The 17,471-nt window shown below is 42.7% G+C and overlaps 1 protein-coding gene across 3 annotated transcripts in view; it reads right to left on the bottom strand.

Moving 5' to 3' along the window:
* Positions 1 to 17,441, bottom strand: part of LOC137342781 (mitochondrial glutathione transporter SLC25A40-like) — a 53,671-nt gene extending 36,230 nt beyond the window's left edge. Inside the window, exons 1-4 of one of the 3 annotated variants that reach the window (XM_068006979.1) lie at positions 16,995 to 17,441; positions 7,624 to 7,734; positions 6,652 to 6,711; positions 6,132 to 6,238 (exon numbers count right to left, since the gene is read on the bottom strand). In XM_068006979.1, coding sequence (XP_067863080.1) covers positions 6,132 to 6,238; positions 6,652 to 6,711; positions 7,624 to 7,720 — 264 coding nt within the window. In that variant the 5' untranslated portion in view covers positions 7,721 to 7,734; positions 16,995 to 17,441. The remainder of the gene's footprint in view (positions 1 to 6,131; positions 6,239 to 6,651; positions 6,712 to 7,623; positions 7,735 to 16,994) is intronic. The other 2 variants (XM_068006970.1, XM_068006962.1) reach the window with 2 other exon arrangements.
* Between the last annotated feature and the right edge of the window lie 30 nt (positions 17,442 to 17,471).

Consider the following 17,471-nt stretch of genomic DNA (forward strand, 5'->3'; position numbering starts at 1 on the left):
GAGAAATTTCTTCACTCAGAGGGTGGTGAATCTTTGGAATTCTCTACCCCAGAGGACTGTGGAGGCTCAGTCATTGAGTACATTCAAAACAGAGATCGATAGATTTCTAGACATTAAAGGCATCAAGGGATATGGGGATGGTGCAGGAAAATGGCGTTGAGGTAGAAGATCAGCCACGATCTTGTTGAATGGCAGAGCAGGCTCGAGGAGCCTGATGGCTTATTCCTGATCCTATTTCTTATGTTCTTATATTACTAACAGCTCTTCCATATTGTAGTTTATGATTAATCAGAGGATGTGTTTTATGATAGAAGTGTTACCAACAAAGCGTGACAGGGAAGCACTGGAGGAACTGTGATATTTGCAAAGTAGGGGAGAACATAAAAAGAAAGTAGATGCTAGAAGTTACAGGGTGCAGGCATAAAGTTATATGGGTGGGGGAAGGAAGGAGTACAAATGAAAAAGTCAGGATTAATGTAGCAGGGGATTATTCTGAACATGAAAACTGTCTTCACACATGCAAAATGAATTAAATAAATAAGTGGGCTTGATTATTTGAAAGCAGCGTCACAGAATGAGGAGCAACAGGAGCAAATAAATTTATTCAATTCATTATACAATTTGGCATGAAGTTGTGAAAATTAAGTAAATAAATGCATGGGCTTTGTGACTAGAAAGCTGCCTTAGAGAGAATGGGGACAAATGGCAGGAAATAAATTAAAGGTAGCAAAGTGGCAGTCAGGAAATAAATTAAATAAATAGGCAATGGGGCACAGAAGTTGGAAAAATGAATTAAATAAACAGCAGCAGCAAATAAGTTTGTTGTATGTCTGCCTTATGACAGCAATGCGGGGAAATAATGAAATAAATATGTAGGGAGAAATGGCAGAAAGTAAATTAATGAAACAAATTCTGCAAGACAAGGGAAAAACAGACTTCCACAGAATATGGAGATGTGAAATAAATACATACACAAGCTTCATGAATTGAAAGGGATCTTACATAGATAAATGAAGTTGGAAAAGAGATACAAAGTCAGGAAGGTGAATAAAAAAAAGTCGACTGCAAATAAATTAATTGAATGAAGTTGGAAGTTTGGCATAAATCAAGGAAATTAACTTTCATGAATGAAAAGCAGCCTTACAGAAAATGGGAAGAAACAGCAGGAAATATATTAGGAAGTAAATAAAGTTGACACAAAGTCGGGAAAATGTGCAAATTTAATCCCGGCAACAAATAAATTTATTAAATAAGATCGGCAAGAGCAACTGGCCCACTCCCCTAGAAGATGGATTTCCATACACAACTTTAAGGCAGTTTTAGAGGCGCAACAGTATAACCAGTGGTGGGCCAATTGAAAGGCAACAGCAGGCAAGTTTAACTGTAATTTAACAGGCGTGGCAGCATGCCCCATTAAAAGTAATATATAGAGACGTTACTACAGACAGTACCAAATGGTCACAGTATCACAATGTGTGACAAGTATCAGGACACACAAAGTAAGGAAGTGCAACACAGGAAGTGCGCACTGTCTTAAGAAATGTAATAACTTACCAGGAACTTTCCCACAGTGTTGCCCATGAAAGTCAGAGGGTGTTTCTTTCTAAGGAAATGGATGTGTTGTACATTCATTATGGTAGAAGAGATAATGTTGTTTGTGGCAGCAGTTTATTTGGCTGGTAATGATTTCAGAGGGGTGGAGAAGTACTTAAGTGGGTTGGAGAAATGAGGAATTGTGGGAGTCATGAATATCAATAAAGAACACATTGAAGATATTTGGAGGTAGTCAGTAATTGGTATATAATAATGAAAGGGGAGAGTAATGAATATCTCAAAGGGTAGAAGAAGTGAGGGGATACGAGTATTTAAAGGAATTGGAGTAGTGGCACGCATAGGTGTGCAGACAGAAGCAAGTTAGATTTCAGGGGGAAAAAAAAAGAACATTTGGAGATCTCAAAAGCGAATAGCGGAGAACAGCCCTGCGTAGAAAAAAAAGACAGCAGAAAAGAAAGTAAAAAATGATAAATGGGATATTTTTAAATATAAAAAGGAGTCTGGGAAATAAATAGGAAACAGTGTGTTTATTTTAAAATATAGTGGGACTGGGAATAAACAAAAAAGTAGCAGCAGCTAGGTTTAAAAAAAAACAGGAATTGAATTTTTTTTTAAAACCACAATGGGAGGAGTTTGAAGAGCAGACTCAGAAATGAGGAAAGAACAACAGAACATTGTAAATGGTGTCCTGGAAATGAAGAGAAATTACAGAGTCAGAGAAGGAGAGGGCCAGAAGGAGCTGAGGCCTAGTCCAGGGAGAAATCAGGGCCAGGTTTTTATTTGAAACAGCAAAGAATTATTTATTTAATTACAGTGGGGATGATCTTCTGTAGCAAGGGTAGGGCCAGGTTTATTTTAAAATTAATAGAAGAGCCATTCCAGTGGCAAAAAAGCTGGTAGCAGCCAGGGAAGTTTTTGTAAATTACTATGAAGCTGAAGACAGAGGCACAACAGTAGGATCCTACTGGCCTTAATTCTGCTGCAACATTTTTGATAAATTCAGAAACAAATTCCCACAAATGACAAATTATTTTTCTTAAATTTGTTCTCAGGATGTGGGCAATGTGGGCTGCATTTATTGTCCATTTCTAGTTGCACTGAGAAAGTGGTGGGCCATCTCCTTGAACTGCTGAAGTCCCTGTGGTGATGATGCTCCCACAATAGTGTCAGGTAGTGAATTCCAGGGTACTGACCCAGCAATGATGAAGGAACAATAGTGTGTGTCCATGTCAGGATTCTTTGCGACTTGGAGGACTTCGAAGCGATGGTGTTCCAATGAAGTTACTGCTCTCATCCTTCTTGGTGGCAAAGGTCACAGGGTTGGGTGACGCTGTTGAAGTAACCTGCAGTGCATACTGCAGTCACAGTGTGCCAATGGACAGGGTGAATGTTGAAGCTAGTAAGGTGAGGTGCCGATCAAGTGAACTGTTTTGTCCTGGATGGCGAGAAGCTTGTTGTAGCTGCATCCATTCAGGTAAATGATGAGTATTCCATCACACTCCTGACCTGAACCTTTTAGAGGTTTAAAGGGGTCAAGAAGTAAGACGTTTTTCGCAGAGTACCCTGCCTCTGCCCTGCTCTTGTAGCCACAGTGCTGATATGGCTGGTCCAATTAATCTTCTGATCAAATAGTGACCTCCAAGGTATTGATGGTGGGGATCTTGGTGATGGTGGCGTCATTGCAAGTCAAGGGGAGGTGGTTGGACCTCTTGTTGGAGATGGTCATTACCTGGTAATTGTGTGGTGCGAATGTTATCTGCCACTTGTCAACAATGTGGGATTTATCCTTTGTAGGAACTTTTTCCAGATTTAAGATTTTTAGACAACTTCTGAATGGAATGTGCTTTTTAAATTTAACAGTGGAGCCAGATGAAGCAGCATGGAGCCGAATTTTGGCGGCGGCCACAGCAGGGTACCAACACCAACCGTGGGGTGAAGCAGGCAGCAATGGAGGCAGGAAAATAGAGGCAAGAAAATAAAGGCAGCTTGCAGGGGCCAGAAATGGGTGATGAGCTGGAAAATGATGTTTGGGCCAGCACGGGGCATGGGATATCAGGCAGAGGAGTGGTAGTGTCGGGGATAAAAATGGATTTTAAAAGATCCCAGGAGGGAGTGAAAAGATGCCAGAAGAGGAGGCCAGGCCAGTGGCCTGGAATGTTGGGCCAGTGGGTGGAACAGGGTCAGGGATAGGGTCTGCGGATACCAGTCCCGGCTGGAGGTGAAGACAATCTGAAAAAGGAGGGTCAGGGCCAGCCGGAGACCAAATAGACGTCAGATAGCAACAGGGACTGAGACAGAGACAGTGGCTGCAGGCCTTGGAAATGAGTGAAGTGGACCCAGAAAAAAGGGCCAGAAGTAGTGGGGTGAGAAGAGCATTGACCTACAGGAGTTGTAGGATCTGGTAGAGGGACCATGCCTCTGGGCTAGGGTAGAAAGACTAAGGGATCAATTTTGTTGGTTGGTTGGCAGCTGGGGGGGGGGGCTGTGAAGGTGCACGTGGGAAACCCGAATAAATAAAACTTACCATTTCTGACGCGATCGCTTGTAAATGATGGTGATCAATGTGGTCTCCAGGTTTCGTGTTGCAGCTCCCGACAGGCTGGCTGCCGTCAGGAGCTGCAACACTGGGGGGGGTTGCGAGAAAGAGATACAGCGAGACGTCATCCGGCGCTGGAATGGGAGATCAGGGAGCGGGACATGAAGAGGGGAAGATCGGGGGGGGGGGGTGGGGGAGAGAGACATGAGGAGGGGGATATCGGGGGGGACGGACAAAGAGGGGGAGATCAGGGGGAAGAGACAAAGAGGGGGAGATCGGGGGGAAGAGACAAAGAGGGGGAGATCAGGGGGGGGAGACATAGAAGAGGGGGAGATCGGGAGTGGGGGGGGAGACGAAGAAGAGGGGGAGATCGGGAGGGGGGGGGGAGACGAAGAAGAGGGGGAGATCGGGAGGGGAGGGGGGGGGGGGGGGGAGAGACGAAGAAGAGGGGGAGATCAGGGGGGAGGGGGGGAAGAGACGAAGAAGAGGGGGAGATCGGGAGGGGGGGGGGAGAGACGAAGAAGAGGGGGAGATCGGGAGGGGGGGGGGAGATAAAGAAGAGGGGGAGATCGGGAGTGGGGGAAGAGACGAAGAAGATGGGGAGATCGGGAGGGGGGGGGGAGACGAAGAAGAGGGGGAGATCGGGAGGGGAGGGGGGGGGGGGAGAGACGAAGAAGAGGGGGAGATCAGGGGGGGGGGGGGAAGAGACGAAGAAGAGGGGGAGATCGGGAGGGGGGGGGGAGAGACGAAGAAGAGGGGGAGATCGGGAGGGGGGGGGGAGATGAAGAAGAGGGGGAGATCGGGAGGGGGGGGGGAGATAAAGAAGAGGGGGAGATCGGGAGGGGGGGGGGGAAGAGACGAAGAAGATGGGGAGATCGGGAGAGGGGGGGGAGAGACGAAGAAGAGGGGGAGATCGGGAGAGGGGGGGGAGAGACGAAGAAGAGGGGGAGATCGGGAGGGGGGGGGGGGGAAGAGACGAAGAAGAGGGGGAGATCGGGAGGGAGGGGGGGGGAAGAGACGAAGAAGAGGGGGAGATCGACGAAGAAGAGGGAGAGATCGGGAGGAGGGGAGACGGAGAGGGGGAGACCGGACATCGGAGCAGGGTGGAAAGGTAGGTTGATTTTGTGTTTTAACTTCGTGCAATGGTTTGTTCCTTAATATATTTTGTTTCTTTTTGCCTGATCCGGCCCTTCACCAGACATGAATCAGAAGCCGTGGGAAAGCCGCCCAGGTAAGTTAAAAATCGTTCTAACTACCTAGTATGTCACAAGTAAAGTGCCTTAAGTACCTCAATGAGGTACATTTGGCTCTTTAACTATCATCCCACTGGCTTTAATGACTTCCGGATTCGGGACACCCGCACGCACACAGGTGCATCCGTGGGGAACTCGGAAATTGGCGGGTTGCTGCTGGCTTCCGAACCCTAAAGGGATTGCCCCGATTTTCGGAGCCGCCCGCCTCCAACATACCCATGATTTCCTGGAAAAAAAAAATCGAGCCCTGGGAGTAGACAGAAAATAAATCTAGGGTCATCGGGAGAAGACTCAGAAACACACCTTTCGAGGTGTGGATACAGCGAGGGGATAGGGAGGCTCCACCGCACACGGTGGTGTGGTAGGGAAATTGGTACAGGTAAATCTTGACATTTTAACATTGGAATTCCCATTAGAAATGTTTCCATAGAAGTCTACAATGGTGGAATCACCCCACACAAGATTTTTAATAGATAAACATTTTTACTAACAGGAATATGCCATTAAGAACATATAAATCACAGAAAGAATAAAAGATCTGAATTGGTTATTTGCCATTATGTGTTGGTGATCCTAACGCCTGTATATAACTCTTGAGAAAACAGGTAGCATTTATGTGATCATCCATACAAACGTATTTCTGTATTTTCAAGTTATGTTGAACTTACATTATAATGATTGGTACATAGTGACATGAATATTTACTTATTGATGTAGTAAGAATATTTTTTCACAAGCATTTGAAGCTCTCTTGGGAGTGCATTCCACAAAGAATCTAAGACGCTTACCATTGTCCCTTTGAATTGCCCCGGTGCTTTATACCAAGCAGTGGCATTTCCATTCTCACAGACACACAAATGGTCCATCAGGCCATTGCAGTACAGAAAGCATTTCCCTACGATTTAAAAAAAAAATTAAAATCAGGATAAATGTACAGACTACTGCCATGCACAAACTGTTGATGTACTACACAAGTAAAATACAGGGATTAGAAACACTGGTAGTACACAGAAGAAAATCAATTTTGCAACAGTTTTAATAGATCTGCAACAAAAAGATGAGCGAAATTCACTTCTATGTACCCATCTCAGTAGCATACATGTTAAACTGCTAGAACCAACTGTAAGTGCTATAGTTTCAAAATACTTGTAACAGTCATGGTAACTTTTTTTGGTATCATTTTCTTCTTCGCAATAAGAGACAGACATTCCCTGAGACGTGGTAACATTCTGCTACTCAATTGGAGAAGACATGTTACTCTAGTTTGTTTCTATTAAATATTTAGCTTGCACTTATTTTAGCAGTTACCTTTAGAAAATGGAGTTCTCTGCGCTTGCAATCGTATTTTTATAACATCAAATGGAGTAACTGAAAAGGAAGGAAAAGTATTTCAAAAAGATTGTTTAGCAGCATATTTAGATGTTAGTGTTCAAAATTAGTCAGTTATCAACAAATCCCAAGCACAATATGACATACAATGTTGTGGCCAGTCCTAATTGTCCAAAGCATTTAAAAAAGGCAGAAAAACAGCCAAATTCAACCAATTATGTAGGAGTGAATCCTGCTTATTCAATACAATTATTTACTTAATATATTACTTTGACATTAGAAACAAATTCTAAAAACTGCAGTCTGTGATACAGATACCATCGCAATTGAATTGGTGCCACTTTACGTGGCTTCTGGGTTTGCCGTCAGAAAGCTGCGCAGTGGGCAGACTGCACACCCCCATCACAGGACCCAGACGTGTCAGTTGGGAACCCGGAAGTCTGCGGGTTGGAGCCGGGTTCCGAACCCGTTCGGGAATTCCATGATTTTCGGAGCCCCCCCCGCCCCCCCTACTTCACTCGAAAATCGAGCCCATGCTGTCTCCAACATCAGCTTGAGAGCAGTGACATTTTCAACTCAGGTCAAGCATAGTTCATAAGAGGAATAAAGGATTGTTGACAATTTACAATGACTATCGGAGCACATTCTCTGAGCCTTTAACCAAGGAAGGGTACATACTGCAAGTTTTCCTGGAAGTGGAAAAGGCTTTCAACAAGGTTTCACATAATATGCTGTGATATACCATCTCCTGCAAACTTTCACAATGTTTGTTATAATCTACCTTTCCTCAATTTGGTGTCACCAGCAAATTTCAATACTGTTTTCTCAATTCCCAAGTCCAAGTTCAAACATACATATATATTATAATTAAACTGAAGTAAGTGTATATACACAAATGCTTCTACCTTAAAAAAAATCCCAAAAATATAAAAAGTAAATGCACGTTCTTACCAATCAACGAAGTCACAAAAGCACCAGAACACGAAGCTATCATTTGCTGGACAGGTGTGATTCCATTTAAACCAACGCCTGACTGACTGCTCGCCATTTTGCTTTATTCTACTGTACAGAAAAAGAAAGCATGACATTAGACAATGATTCCGATGTTAAAAAATAGTAATTCCAGATTTTTACACTACTGTTAAGAATTCTATTTAGTACTGTCATGGTTGTAGTTGAAACTTAAATTTGTTGTTTGGATATTGTTTACATATGACGAGCTTCATTGGTTTTATAGTCATAAAAACATTAGTTTAATAGAAAGGTTGGAGAGAGATTGGGAAACAAATTTTTAATACCCAGGAGGTGTTTTATGCCGATGAAAATGGTAAGCAGTAAACTATAAATTTATATTATACTCATCTATCAAGTTAACTTCATCTACAGTTTATAGTCACTTACCAGTATTAGGAACAGTTTTCTATTCTGAGCTCATACCCACAAGGAACTGGATTAAGAATTTTCAAACTCTTTTCCTATAGGACCATTACAGCCAGCAGGCAGAAGGGAATTTCATCATAACAGTCTGGGCTGGATTTGAACCCTGGTCCCAGAGATAATAAGGCAGTGTCTAATACAATGTACCACCCAGTTCTCCAAATTATCTATATTCTATCATAATTAATCTGGTTGTAAAAAAAAAGAGAAAACTGTAAGTCACAATTAGCCTCATAGAATATAGCATCGTGTCATGTCCACAAAAAGCAGGACAAATCTAACCCAGCCAATTACCGGCCCATCAGCCTACTCTCAATCATCAGCAAAGTAAGGTAAGGAATCATCTACAGTGCTATCAAGTGGCACTTACTCACCAATATAACCTGCTCATCGATGCTCAGTTTGAGTTCTGCCAGAACCACACAGCTCCAGACCTCATTAAAGCCTTGGTCCAAACATGGACACAAGAGCTAATTTCCAGAGGTGAGGTGAGAGTGACTGCCCTTGACATCAAGACAGCATTTGACCGAGTTTGGCACCAAGCAGCCCTCGTAAAACTGACGTCAATGGGGATCAGTGGGAAAACTCTCAAGTGGCTGGAGCCATACCTGGCACAAAGGAGGAGACCAATCATCTCAGCTCCAGGATATCGCTGCAGGAGTTCCTCAGTGCAGCATCCTAGGCTCAACCATCTTCAGCTGCTTCATTAATGAACCTCCCTCCATCAGAAGTGGGGCTGTTCGCTGATGATTGTATAGTGTTCAGCTCCATTCACAATCTCAGATAATGAAGTAGTTCATGTCCTGCATGCAGCAAGACCTGAACATCCAGGCTTAGGCTGATAAGTGACAAGTAACATTCATGCCACACAAGTGCCAGGCAATGAACTCTCCAACAAGAGAGAGTTTAACCACCTCCTCTTGACATTCAATGGCATTATCATCGTCAAGTCTCCCACCATCAACAACCTGGGGGACTCTATTGACCAGAAACTGAACTGGACCAGCCAAATAAATATTGTGGCTACAAGAGCAGGTCAGAGGCTGGGTATTCTGCAGCAGGTGGCTCACCTCCAGACTCTCCAAAGCCTCTCTACCGTCTACAAGGTACAAGGCAAGACTGTGATGGAATACTCTCCACTTGACTGGATGGTTGCTGTTGCAACAACACTCAAGGAAACTTGACACTATCCAGAATAAAGCAGTCCGCTTGAATGGCACCCCATCCACCGGCTTAAACATCCATTCCCTCCACCATCGGTGCACCGTGGCTCCAATGTGTATTATCTACAGGATGTATTGCAGCAACGCACCAAGGTTTCTTCAGCAGCACCTCCCAGACCTGCAACCTCCACCAACTAGAAGGACAAGGGCAGCAGGCGCATGGAAACACCATCACCTCCAAGTCACACACCATCCTAACTTGGACATATATTGTGTGTGGAGGAAGAGACAGGCAGGAGATGGGTAATGTTGCAGAGATGAAGGAAATGACCTTAGTAACGAAGGAGGAAGCTCAGCTTAGGATCAAGCAGTACACCAAGTTTCTGAACCTCCTGACAGAGGCTGAGTTGGCAAGCGAGAAGATTGTTGGAGTCGAGGCCAGAAGCACATAGGTGCTAGCGGGAACCAAAGAGGTGACTTTGGGGAGATTCTGTGATTCAGCACTTCCAATGGGGAGCAGCATTCATTGGAAGTGCATCTTGGGAAACTGTGAGCAGACCATGATTTGCCAAAATCCACTCTTATTGAATGTTGGATCATGGAATCAATCACCCCGTCCCTCCCCCTGACCCTATCTTCTGAAACTCCCTCCCTAGAATTCTATATCTTGTCACATTCCTCACTGATTTCAAAATCCTCCTCAAAACCTTTCCTCTCTAATGCTGTGTCGCTGCATAAGCTGACTTGCTGGCTCCATCCTTCTCGATGATATGGCCAACGAGTGGTACATAAATGAAGAGGAAGGAGCCACGAGGTACACCTTGGGTGAACAGAGGAGAAGCCTTTGGATGAAATACCTACTTTCTGACAGTTAAAAGCCAACCCAGGAGACACTAGTGCAATGGTGGTAGACTGCAGAGGAAAGGTGCTGAGGATGGAATGATTAAGTGTCAAAGGCAGTGGAGAGGTTGAGGAGGATGAGGTAACACAGAGAGGCATGGTCCCAGTCACACAGGGTATCAGTGGCTATTTTGACCAATACAGTGTCGATACTGTGGTCGGGCAGAAGCATTAAAAGAAAAAGAAGAATTTCACCTTCACTATGCAGGCTGATTATATTCCACTCTTGTTATTGAAGCTTGCAGTTATTTAAACAATTAAACCTATCAGAAATCTACAAGTGTCCAACTTTGCAGAAATTATGGAAAGTCTTGATGGAATTTGCAGGAACTACAAATAGATCTGAGAATACAACCACTGTTCACCTATCAGCTGTAGTGCAGCTACAACTCATCGCAGGGACTTTAAGAACCGAAGTGTTCTTTTAAACAAATGTTTATCCCAGGATGAAAGATTTCAATCACTGTTGTGCTTTGCACACTGGGGGGTAAAAACAGAGGGAAGCAGTTTGGCAGATGAAACAATATAAAAACAGAACACAATGATTCAAAGGCACTTCACAATCCTTGCAGTCTGTAATCAGAAAAGTTTAATGGCTGTAACAGACAACATTTGAATCGTATTAATCTAAGTAATAAACTTTCATCAGACTTGGAATAAAGCATTACTTTTGCAACGATAATCCGGGACAAAATTAATAGTCACTTGGACGAGTGTGGATTAATAAAGGAAGGCCAGCACAGATTTGTTAAAGACAAATAGTGCTAAACCAACTTGATTTGAGTTTTTTGATGAGGTAACAGAGAGAGTCGATGAGGGCAATACGGTTAATGCTGTGTATATGAACTTTTAAAAGGCTTTTGATAAAGTGCCACATAATAGGCTTGCCTTCAAAGTTGACTAATAGGGGCAGTGGCAGCATGGATACAAAATTGGCTAAGTGACAGGAAACAGAGAGTAGTGGTGAATGGTTGTTTTTCGGACTGGTGTTCCCCAGGGATTGGTACTGGGACCACTGCTCTTTTTGATATATATTGATGACTTGGACTTGGGTGTACAGGACACAGTTTCAAAATTTGCAGATGACACAAAACTTGGAAGGGAAGTAAACAGTGAGGAGGATAGTGATAAACTTCAAGAGGACATAGACAGGTTGGTGGAATGGGCGGACAGATAGCAGATGAAATTTAAAGCAGAAGTGATACATTTTGTCAGGAAGAACAAGGAGAGGCAATATAAACTAAATGGTGCAATTCTAAAGGGGGCGCAGGAACAGAGAGCTCTGGAGGTAAATGTGCACAACTCGTTGAAAGTGGCAGGACAGGTTGAGAAAGCAGTTTAAAAAGCATTTAGGATCCTGGACTTTATAAAGTTGTAAAATTGTTTACAATTGTCAACCCCAGTCCATCACCAGCATCTCCACATCATTTATAAATAGAGGCATAGAGTAAGGAAGTTATGTTGAACCTTTATAAAACACTGGTTTGGCCACAACTGGAGTATTGTGTCCAATTCTGGGCATCACATTTTAGGAAGGATATGAAGGCCTTAGAGAGGGTGCAGAAAAGATTTACTAGAATAGTTCCAGGGATGAAGGACTTCAGTTACGTGGATAGACTGGAGAAGCTGGGGTTGTTCTCCTTAGAGCAGAGAAGGTTGAGAGGAGATTTGATAGAAGTGTTTAAAATCATGACGAGTTTAGATAAAGTAAATAAAGAGAAACTGTTCCCTTTGGTGGAAGGGTCAAGAACCAGAGGACACAGATTTAAGGTGATTGGCAAAAGAACCAAAGGTGACATGAGGAAAAACCTTTTTACACAGCGAGTAGTTATGATCTGGAATGTGCTGCCAGAAAGGCTGGTGGATGCAGATTCAATTGTGACTTTCAAAAAGGAATTGGATAAATAATTGAACAGAAAAAATTTGCAGGGCTAGGGGAAAGAGCAGGGAATGGGACTAACTGCATTGCTCTTACAAAGAGCCAGCACAGGCTCGATGGGCCAAATGGCCTCCTTCTGTGCTGTAAGGATTCTATGACTCTTGCTTGGTGTCAGAGTCCACATTCTTCTAATAAAGGTATCTGCATTGAAGTAGGCAAACAACTCTGATGAAAACTTGTGGATATTGCTGGTCAAAAATCAACATACTTCTTGCTGAAATGTTCAGATTCTTCACAAACACAAAAGTTGCCATACAGACACCATACGGTGGCTGAGAAAGATAAACGAAGATCTATCTACTCCTCCATGAAAGGCGGTTTTTTTTGTTCAACAGTATGGTGCAGCTCTGAGTTTTATTTTTGCCACTACAAACTATAAAAGGAAACCAAGGTGACCTTGCTGATAGGAAACTGTCTGAACTGTGCCAGGTGCACAATTCTGAAAACCTCTCCATAGACTTAGTGCTGCTGCGGTAATGCTTTACAGAATTGATGGCAGTGTTCCTGTGAACAAAACCAATAAATTTGGCATACATTTCCACTCGTCATAAAATAGATTGCTGAAATTGGACCATGGTTTGCTTATTAGCCATTCCTGGTTCAATAATCTAATGAAAATGGAGCTTAAAGCGTTGGTTTACATCTGTTATCATTTTAAAAAAATTAACACGTTATTAGTTCATTAAGGTGTGCGATTTCAGTATTGAGGAACTGAACACCATGCCACTTTTGGCACCCACTATCCGTATACACTCCCAAGTCAGGCGTAGAACATTCAGGTTTGCAGGTAGTAACTGGTCCCTGCCTTGTTCATACAATACCTTTTCATTCCTGCCCCAAAATTGGTCCCAATGTTGCAAGAATCTGAACCCTTCCCTATACCACATCTCCAGCCATGCATGTGACTCCCTTATCTTACTATTCTTGAACTGACTAATACATGGCACTGGGAGCCATTCTGGGATTATTATACTCGAGGTGCTGCTCATTAATCCATTTCCTAATTGCTTAAACTTCTTTTGCAGGACCCAGTTCTATTTCTTCCTATAAAAAAATCAAAATACTGCAGATGCTGGAAATATGAAATTAAAACAAAAAATCCCAGAAACACTCAGCAGGTCAGGAAGAAAAAAAGTTTTTTGTTAAAGCGCTGTATGAGGTGAAGGATGAAATGGAACTGCGGATCACGACAGCTCTGAAATAGAGTAAGTCAGTGCTGCTGAAGAGACAGGCCGAGAGCGTGCACGTGGCAGCGTGTGCTGCTAAGCGTGGATCTCAGGAAGTGGCAAGAGCAGTGATTCGAGGAACGCTAACTATTTCTTCCTATGATTCAACATGAACAAATTCTGTCTATTGGCTTTCTCTGTTCAAAATATTTGGCACTTGCTCAATGATATCCTTTATTATGCCACCTGGGAAACTACATACTATTTGAGACCCTTGGTTGCAACTGCAAAAGTGTCAGCCTATTTCCTAACTACGAATCCCCATTACATTCCATTTCTGCACTTCATTCCCCTCTCTTTGACAACTACTTGCTTGGCGGTGTTGAATACATGTGCCAGGTTTTGGGATTTTTGATTCACATAAAGGAATTGGGAATGAGCTTCAGTTAAAGGATGGTTTTTATAAAAACAAAATTAATTTAACCAGCTTTATAAAAAGTACCACACACAGTAGGCATTGAAGATATACATTAAAGACAGATCAGCCAGTCCGTGGAATGTTGCAGCTCATCGTGTCTTTCAAGCTGATAGAATGAGGATCAACTGTGTCATCTCAGGCCCATTAAGCCATGATGTCCCTTATTCATTATGAAAATAGCAGAAGATGTTTTCTTTAAACCCTCTCCCAGGGAGAGTGGATAGGTTGCTAGTTTTCACTTTTATTGAGTGATTGGGTAAGGAGTCAGAGGGACAGGCTGACTGGGAATGCAGAGAAAGGGGATAAAGAGACAAATGGACAATTAGCCAGCATGGCCAAGCGAGGGTACATTTGCACTTCATGGCCCAGCCAGTCAGAAACAGAAGGCTGACCAGGAAATGTTAACCGAGCCTAATGGGAATAGTGTGTATTTTTATGTTTTGTTTTTTGTTCTAAGGAGGGTTCTATAATTAGTTATGCCAAAGTGAAATTTGGTTATAGCTGTTTGTCTATAAAACAGCTTTGTGTCTGGCCTTGTCTCATTAAGTATTTCAGTACACCTGCAGAAAGATTGGAGAAGCACATGTGAGGGCATGTTCAAAAGACACAAGATTTCAGTTCAGATCACAAGGGGGTCCTATTGTTCCACCGCCAGGTTAAATTGTTGTACAATTAGATATTATCAGTACAGAATGCAAGATGCTTGAACCGCTTACAGGAGTGACCAACCGCTTATAGGAGTACCTGAGAGAATATCTAAGGAAGACCCAAAACCTGTAACAACTTGTTTGTCAATTCTACATTCAGGTTATTCCTGCACTGCCTCTTGTCTACACTTCCTACGCTGATGGATGGACATTCACGTCCTTTTCTCACTAATTTGCTCTGCCAATAGGGCATCTTCTGGGATGTGCACTCCAGAACCCTTCAGCCTCTTGAATGTCACTAGCTGCTACTCAACTTTGAACCCAAACGCAAGCAGTCAGACACTACCTGCACACGATGGTTATCCTGGACACACAGAGAATCCAGGACTTTCCACATCTTGGGCTTCAACTATCTTTCCCCCCCTCCCCCCTCCATTACTAAACTAAACTAAGGCAAATACTTTTCCAATTGCCAAAATTATTTCGGAAAAGTATGGGCTAATAAATGAAAATCAGCATGGATTTGTTGAAGGGAAATCGTGCTTGACTAACTTAACTGAGTTCTTTGGTGAAGTAACGGAGGGGATTGATGAGGGTAATGTGGTTGATGTTGTGTATATGGACTTTCAAAAGGCATCTGATAAAGTACCACAAAATAGACTTGTTAGCAGAATTAAAGCCCATGGGATTAAAAGGACAGTGGCAGCGTGGATACAAAATTGGCTAAGGGACAGAAAGCAGAGAATAGTGGTGAACGGTTGTTATTTAGACTGGAGGGAAGTATAGTGGTGTTCCACAGGGGTCAGTATTAGGACCACTGCTCTTTTTGATATATATTAATGACCTGGACTTGGGTATAGAGTGTATAATTTCAATGTTTGCAGATGACACAAAATACAGAAATGTAGTAAACAATGTGGAGGATAGTAATAGACTTCAGGAAGACATAGACAGACTGGTGATGTGGACAGACACACGGCAGATGAAATTTAACATACAGAAGTGTGAAGTGATACATTTTGGTAGGTAGAATGAGGAGAGGCAATATAAACCAAATGGTACAATTTTAAAGGGGGTGCAGATACATAAATCTTTGAAGGTGGCAGGACAAGTTGAGAAGGCTGTTAAAAAAGCATATGGGAACTTGGGTTTTATTAATAGAGGCATAGAGTACAAAAGCAAGGAAGTTATGCTAAACCTTTACAAAGCACTGGTTAGGCCTCAGCTGGAGTACTGTATTCAATTCTGGGCACCAAACTTTATGAAGGATGTCAAGGCCTTATGAGAGGGTGCAAAAGAGATTTACTAGAATGGTACCAGGGATGAGGGACTTCAGTTGTGTGGAGAGACTGGAGAAGCTGGGATTGTTCTTCTTAGAACAGAGAAGGTTAAGGGGAGATTTGGTTGAGGTGTTCAAAATCATGAATGGTTTTGATAGAGTAAATAAGGAGAAACTGTTTCATGGGTAAGGCATCAGACGCGTTTAAACACAACAATTGTAACTATACAATGCAATTACTTCCATATAAAACACTGGGATGTCTTGGAGAGAAGTGGTAAAGCACCATATAAATGGAAGTTCTTTCTTTCCAATATTAACATGCTCAAGCTACTGCTGCAGAAAAACTAAGATAGAATCGGTAGCTAGTGTATAGTAAAAAAAAAGCCGCATCAATGAAATAAAAATTTAAAACCTATTCATTACATCTTATGTATACACAAAAATGCTTGCTGAAGGCACCTTTAGAAGCATTCTGTACATGTGGGAGAACAACAAAGCAAACATATTTCATTATCAGAATACATTCACTAATCACAAACCCAATATGACATTGCTCAATATACGGGTCTCTATTTAATAAACCAGGATTAGTTTGAAACCATACTATTAATATAATTACAGATCTATATAATAGATCTATAGAATGAAAATGATCCCAAAACTGAGGAGGAGAGAAATAATATTTAAATATGTGAGGGAGTGAATTTTAATCGGATGGTTTGCTATAGGTTTAAAATGATGTGCATTCATCTATTTATTTACTTAAAATTGCTGTATAGCAAACATTCCTACAGAGCAAGAGGAAATTGTCCCATTTTATATTATTCAGATTCTTGCAATTGGAAAGGGGATTAAAAAACATGTAGATGTGGGATGTCTTTGAACAAAAATAATCTAGTAATCTTAAACTGAAACACCATTCTTTGGTGAATTACATTTGATATATGAGGCAAAATTAACAGTAAGTATTGTATTTCTTTCAACTATGTGAATTTTGCCAAAAGAGCTGTAAGAGTCCATTCAAATGATAGTATAACGTTATCTAAAATGCTGACTCTTGGCAGAACGAGATGGATGATGCAAATGACTAACATGGCATATAGTTTCTTCAATTCGCTGTAAGGAAGACTGCGGTTGGTATATTTGGCAGAGAACTATTTCACCTTGCTTACTTTTAGTTACCGTAACGTTCAACTAGAATTTATAATACACCAATCAGATAATGTATATATAAACAAGGCTTCATCTGATGTGCTGTTAACAGAAGTTATGAAAACGTCAGAAACTTATTCAACGGAGGAGTTCCTTACCCTCCAACGTGATCACCAACTGAGTTTTTAAACGAGTTAACTGATTGCGAAAGACAAGGCTGTTGCGATGCTGCACGCGTCTAAGATGCGCAGTCGGTTGAGCGGACTGTGCAGCCGGCCCCCGCGTGTGGTCGACTGCCGGCCCACCGCCGCTCGCCTGTTCGGTCCAAACCCTTTTAACACCCGCGGTGACAGCAGCGACTCCGCTTCAAACTCCCCTCACTCGCACGTCCCTCGTCGCTCTTGTGCTCAGAACCCGCAACCGCCACAGACGGCCCTTTGTTTTGGTTCATTGTAGCAGCCTGAGGCCGGCCACCTTGTATTTTTTTGTTTTTGTTTTCAAGAAACAACGCGACCCGGGAGTGAAGTTTTATCCGGTCCGACCGCCGAGTGACCGCGTCCCCATCCTCGCCCTCCCCACCGATTCACAACCGAGCGGCTGGAAACAGACCGCTCCCGCTGCTCGGCAGATTCGCT

The sequence above is a fragment of the Heptranchias perlo genome, chromosome 2 (genome assembly GCF_035084215.1).
Source record: "Heptranchias perlo isolate sHepPer1 chromosome 2, sHepPer1.hap1, whole genome shotgun sequence".
NCBI lineage: Eukaryota > Metazoa > Chordata > Chondrichthyes > Hexanchiformes > Hexanchidae > Heptranchias > Heptranchias perlo.